Source organism: Parasteatoda tepidariorum, chromosome 7 (genome assembly GCF_982258835.1).
Source record: "Parasteatoda tepidariorum strain Cologne lab strain chromosome 7, Ptep-v5.0, whole genome shotgun sequence".
Taxonomy (NCBI): Eukaryota; Metazoa; Arthropoda; class Arachnida; order Araneae; family Theridiidae; genus Parasteatoda; species Parasteatoda tepidariorum.
In genome coordinates this window covers 53,386,695-53,392,832 of record NC_141761.1, presented here as the reverse complement: position 1 = coordinate 53,392,832, position 6,138 = coordinate 53,386,695, and the positions used below count along the sequence as shown (strand labels likewise).

The 6,138-nt window shown below is 28.0% G+C and overlaps 1 protein-coding gene across 2 annotated transcripts in view; it reads left to right on the top strand.

Moving 5' to 3' along the window:
* The first annotated feature begins 2,012 nt into the window (after positions 1-2,012).
* The window catches only part of LOC107456360 (3'-5' RNA helicase YTHDC2), a 53,037-nt gene continuing 48,911 nt past the window's right edge, over positions 2,013-6,138 (top strand). For both annotated transcript variants that reach the window (XM_016074222.5, XM_016074221.5), the window contains exons 1-2: positions 2,013-2,808; positions 5,937-6,027. In XM_016074222.5, the coding sequence (XP_015929708.2) occupies positions 2,715-2,808; positions 5,937-6,027 (185 nt within the window). In that variant the 5' untranslated portion in view covers positions 2,013-2,714. The remainder of the gene's footprint in view (positions 2,809-5,936; positions 6,028-6,138) is intronic.

Here is a 6,138-nt window from a genome sequence, read left to right as displayed (position 1 = left end):
AATTGTTAAAAACATCAATAATTAGAAAACATTTTATTTTATTATTTTAATAGTATACAAAATTTTTAATGTGAAGGTTGCTGCTGCTTTTCCTTAATTAGTAAATTTAATTGGGGAATGGTTTTCAACAACAACGACCTATCATGTTCAACATTCAATCGATTTGGATGTTAAGTTTTTATTGTCACAAGTGTGGAAAATCCCTCTTTGCAAAGATACGCTGTAGCAAACGGAATTATAGCTGCCATAGCTCGCTTTACAAGCAATGGGTAGGCTTCCAAACGTTTTAAAAATTAGGAGTAGTCAGCGGACCCCCAAAATATAACTCATGGACCCCTTAGGGGTTCATGAACCACAGGTTAAGAAACTCTGCACTAAAGCTTTATATCAATTAGCATTTAGTTTTTGATAATTACAATTGTAGAATAATTATCTTATTATAGAATGAAATGTTTTAAAAGACAAATATCTGTTAATGTTTAACATTTAATCAACGAAAAAACCAGAACCAATATTGAAATCTAACGAATTTATTATTTTTAATTACTGATAAAGTTTGTGACAGAAAAAAAAAATATTAAAGCCTGATAGATTTCAGAATTTTAGAAACACCTTCTAGTTATACTATTCAATCAAATAGGTTTCGATGTCTTTCATCCCGGTCTCATTAGTGATTCAGCATATTTCGATATCATTTTTGTTTCGTTCTTTACTTAGTGTTAATTTGTTTGCGACAGTTAATTTGTATACCTCTTTTACTACATTTTCGAGGAGCTTAAAAATATAATATTGAGGATTTTAACTGAAATGAAATTTGCGTTTTTTGTATGCCTCTTTTATTACGTCATCATCACATAGCAAAACAAACATCAGATAGCAAAACAAACCTGTGTAGCTATTTAAATTCTTATTCAAAAGTATTAGTCAATATTTTTTTTTTTTTTTGAACTGACAATTTCTGTCCTTTTTTTTTTAGATATTTTAAAGTGCTATTTAAAACTGCTACATTTCACATGAAAGCATTCAATATATCATTTGTACAATTTTAAAGTAAAATAAAAGGGAATTCAGATCTTTAGAAACAGTTATTAAATAGCCTGATGATCGAATGATGGGGCAAAAAAAAACTTTTTTACCTTTTAAACTAAAAATTTTTTTATTTGTAAATAATTTATTAATACTCGAATTGCTTGAAATATGATATGTTCCCTACTAATGACAACGGAGTTTTTTGTTTTATTCAGTCATTTATTTATATTTATTATGTCCGACAATGTAAAAAAGAAAAAAAGTGCATTTTGAGCTTCTGAGGGCCCCAGCTTCCCCCTTATATTGGCGATCACAACGCTCGAATACGGCATCTGAGGAGAGACTGGTTTTATGCCTTTGGCCCTTCTCCCTTCCCTCTACTTCTCTTTTCAGTTGTATAGGAATATATTACGATATTTTCCCATTTTTTAATATTTTTCCTTTTTATTTACTACAAACATTTTTTAAAGTTTCTGTGATGCTTTTCTTTAGAACTATGTTTAAAGTAGTTTTCAGTTCCATGTAGTTTTCCAACTTGAAAGATTTTAATCTATATGAAAATCAAGAGAGAAACTAACATACTTCCTTCCTCTATGACTCTCCACACGCTAATGGGGAAAGTATGCGAAGTGTTGCCATAGGTAGAGAGTTCTGCCCTACGCCACCTGCAACCCATTTCAATCGCCAATAATAATTTTCACACTTAATTGTCAAAAATGTTTCTTTTAAAATTCTCTACGACGCTTTCATTTAGAACTATGTTGAATGCAACTTTGAGTTGAATAGCTTTGAGTTGATAGAAACTAGCGTACTTCCTTCCCCTATGACTATCTTCAAGCTAATGGTGAAGGAATGTAAAGTGTTGCCATAGGTAGAGAGTTCTGCAGAGCGCTACCTGTAGCATATTTACCTAAATGGTGATTGTATTCGCCGAGAATCCTTTAAGTTTGAATTTCCATCTTTAAAATCTGGCAATACAGTTTAAAAGAGCTATTTTATTTGTTCGAAAATTGATTCTGTTTCATCTTTTGTGCACAGTTTATTCAGAATTCGACTTATATTTCAGGTCGTAGCGTTAGATAATTGGTTTAGATTTCGAACTTGACGTATGAACAGTTTTGTAATTGTCTGATTTCCGCAGCTCCGAAATGTCAACAGAGACAAAACTAACTCTAAAATGTCAACCTAGGGTATTTCCCGAATTTTTAAGAAATTAAAATAAAAGCTTACTTTATTATGAACTTTAAAACATTAAAATACTCCCATTATAAAAAATGTTAAGAATAAATTTGTCAGTGCTTCAAAGAAAATTTTTTTAATCCAATTTAATTAAATTTTTCATCACATACTAGCCTTATAATTTATTGTAAAATGATATATTTAAAAAAAAAAAATACTTATATAAACAGATGCTTGTTTTGAAATTTATTGAGAGTTGTTTTCCCTCCTTATTTTTAATCTTGTTGTATCATTAATTGTAAAGTTTTATTTTGCTCGTTAAAAAAGTAATTAATAGCAAAGTATTTTGAAAATCATTGAATTTTTATTACATTTGAAATTTTCGTGTATTGAAATAATTTCTCTTGGTCTTAATTATTTGATAATAATAAGAGGGTTTTTCTTGTTCTATTAAACCGCTCCAATTTTTTAAAAATTATGTTCTACAATTAGAATATTAATACAATATGGGGAAGAAAAGTAAACCTCCTGTTGGCGAAGAATTTCGCATTGCTATTCATCTTTCTATCAAGAATTTTCGTCAAAATGAAGAACAAAAGGGTAAAATTTAATAATAAATGATAATTATAAATGCTAAAATTTTAGTGTATTTTGTTATTATTTCAAATAAATTTTCTTAAATGTGCATAAAATTAAGCAAGGGAATTTTGTATTCTAGTGTCAATTTTCATTATGTTACTTGTTTCAATCAGAGCAGTTTCACGTAAATGCCGACCTTTGAAAGTTGTTTAAACTATCAAATACTATCATGTTATATTATTTGACTTATCCTTAAAAATCCTAGTCTTTCTATTTTATTTATTATTTTTTTGGGGAGATGTCCGTATTCTGATCTGTGGCAGAATAATCAAGTTTTGGGCAGTGGCTTGCGAGAAACTATCTAAGAAATCATCACAGAAAGGAATCAACTATTAGATATAACTTGTAGCCTTCCCGGGCAAACATCTACATGTTTTTTTTTAAAAAAAAATTTACAAGTTCAAAATCCATTTAGTATTTTGACGAATATAGTTGGTACAACAGATCACAATACAGAAATATCCCCATTTTTTTAATAATTTAAAAAAAAAAAAACATTTTTCAAATTTTTTTTTTCAAATTACCTAATCATAAAAATTTTAATTTGTTGTCAATGTATTATTTTTATTAAGCATAATTATATCATATGGGCGTAGATTTGAAATGCTTTTCTAATTCACACACTCTCGTATTTTATGCAATACAAGGGATTAGAATAAATGTTTAATTGATTAGTTTTTAGACATAGTAAACTAACTTTTTTCAATCCCACAGACACAAAAAAAGTTGTTAACAGAAAATTTTATTTAGAGCTCATATCTCTTCTTCTAAATTAGAGATGCACAGTTTTTTTGAGTGAAGGGCCATTTGCATAGCAGGTTGACTAACGAAAGGCCACAGTCATATTTAGTCTTGTTGGCGACAAATTCGATAATTTTATATAAACATTAGTTATTTTAACACTAATGTTAAACACTAATTTTAAACACTAATTTTATTTTATCAGAAAACTTTGAAGTTATATATAAATATATTGGGAAAAAGAAATATAAATTTTAAAATAGAAAGAAAAATATGAAAGTGTTTAAAAAAATACACACATATTTTAATGAGTATTATAAATTTAAAGAGAGCAGTGAGAGAGGCCTTTCTGACTCTTGAAACTTCTGCCCCAAATATGGGCCTTACCATCAACGAAGATAAAACTAAATTTATGGAATCTCCAGCCACAATTGTAAATCATTATCCTTTATTCATAAATGGTTACACCTTTGAAAAGGTTAATGAATTCAAATACCTTGGAACAATGATCAGTGAGCATAAAAACAGAAGTAGACAACGAAATTAAAATGGCAAACAAGTGTTTCTTTGGACTAAGAAAGCAATTAAGATCAAGCCTAATTAGGCAAAAAACCAAATATAAAATTTATAAGACTCTTATTCTACCTGTATTGCTCTATGCAAATGAAACATGGACACTAAACGCAGACACTCAGCGTACTCTTGGTGTTTTTGAAAGGAAAATCCTTAGAAATATTTTTGACCCAGTACAGGAAAGCGGCTGTTGGCGAATCAGATACAACTTTGAATTATATAGACTCTATGGACAGCCACAGATAGTGTAGGTCATCCGAAGCAATAGATTAAGATGGCTTGGCCATATCTGGAGAGGTCCAGAAAACAATGCAGTATGATTTGGCACTTTTAAAAATCCTTCTGGATCTCGGGCCAGAGGAAGACCTCCAACTAGATGACTGGATGACAACTACTAAAGATCTCAAAGTAATAGAGATTAACAACTGGAAAAAAAGTCGCCATGGATAGGAGGTGTTGGAGGTTACGCGTGGTTGAGGCAGCCAAGGCCTGTAAGGGGCTGTCGTGCTGAAGAAGAAGAATATTAATTTAATATTAAATAAATAATCAAATATTAAATAAAAAGATTAAAAAACTGATTATTCAATTTCTAAATTAGTGAATCATAATATCGTATAAAAAATGTGTTGTTTAAAACCATGCGGAATTTTGTAGCAATAACCATTAAAAAAGTGATTACGAAACAACGTTGATTAACAATAGAATCTGTGCAAGTTGAACGCATTAAAAAGTGATGGCTCAAATGTGTGATTAAAAATTTTGGTCATTTTTTTATTTTTCAAGAAAATAAATTATTTTTCATTGTCTTTAGAAGCTCTTGCATGATGCACATTAACAATCAGTGGTTGGCCCACATATTCTAGATGTTAAATTATATGACATTAGCTTAAAGCAGTTGTTCATATTTAATTGTTCTATAATTAAATTAATAGTTTATAAAATATATAAAATGAATAAATTATGTAATCTTCCTGCATTAATATATGTTAATTTTATCATGTTAGCTAACAATTGGCTAATATAGATTTATAAAATTTTTTTTCCATATTTATGAAATAAATGATTTATAAATTTTTTGATAGGTACTAGGCAGTCAGAGAGTCAGATGAAATTGCTTTATTTTTATTGTTTCTATTATCACAAAATAATATGAAATTCATAATTTGATAAACATGAAATCTTTGCCTCTATTATTGCATTAATTCTATTTACATTAATAAATGATGCATGTATTCTTTTTTAAAATCATTAAATAGTGGTATAAACTATTTGATCTATAATTTAATGAAAACGAAAATGTAAAGAGATTGGAGTAATAGAGATATTCGAAACGTTTAAATGGAGAAGATACCTGTTACATTTTAATAAATCAAATAATCAATGATGCGATTCAAACTTTTTAAGAGTCATATGCTTAAAAAATATTTAGCAGTTTTCAGGGAAAAACTAAAATTAATATTAAAATAAAACAGTGTGGTGTAGGTGTTAATGATTTTTTTTAATATGCCTAATATTTTACTATTTGAAATGTAATTCTGAAGGTAATATGCTTATTTAAAAATTATCTTTAAATATTTTCAGTTTAGACTTTTTTACTTTATCTAATGCAAATAGATAAAGTAAAAAAAAAGGTATACAGAAAAAAGCATGTAATATTTTGACTTTTTAAATGCATGTATGAGTAACTTTTTATCTCAAAACCTAATAAATAAAATAATTTGGAAAAATGATTTTTTTTCTTTCTTTTTTACAACTGCAATTTATTTATCTTTCAGAATATGAATTTCCATCTTCTTTTACATCTTGTGAAAGATGTTATGTTCATCGTTATTGTCAGCAATTAGGCTTAAAATCCAAAAGCAGAGGGTAAGTTCTGTAAAATGTAATTTCTTTTTCAATTTTTTTTGTTTACAATTATTAATTATTTATATCTCTTATAAGTTTTGAATATGTTAATGTTGTGTTTATTTCATTGTT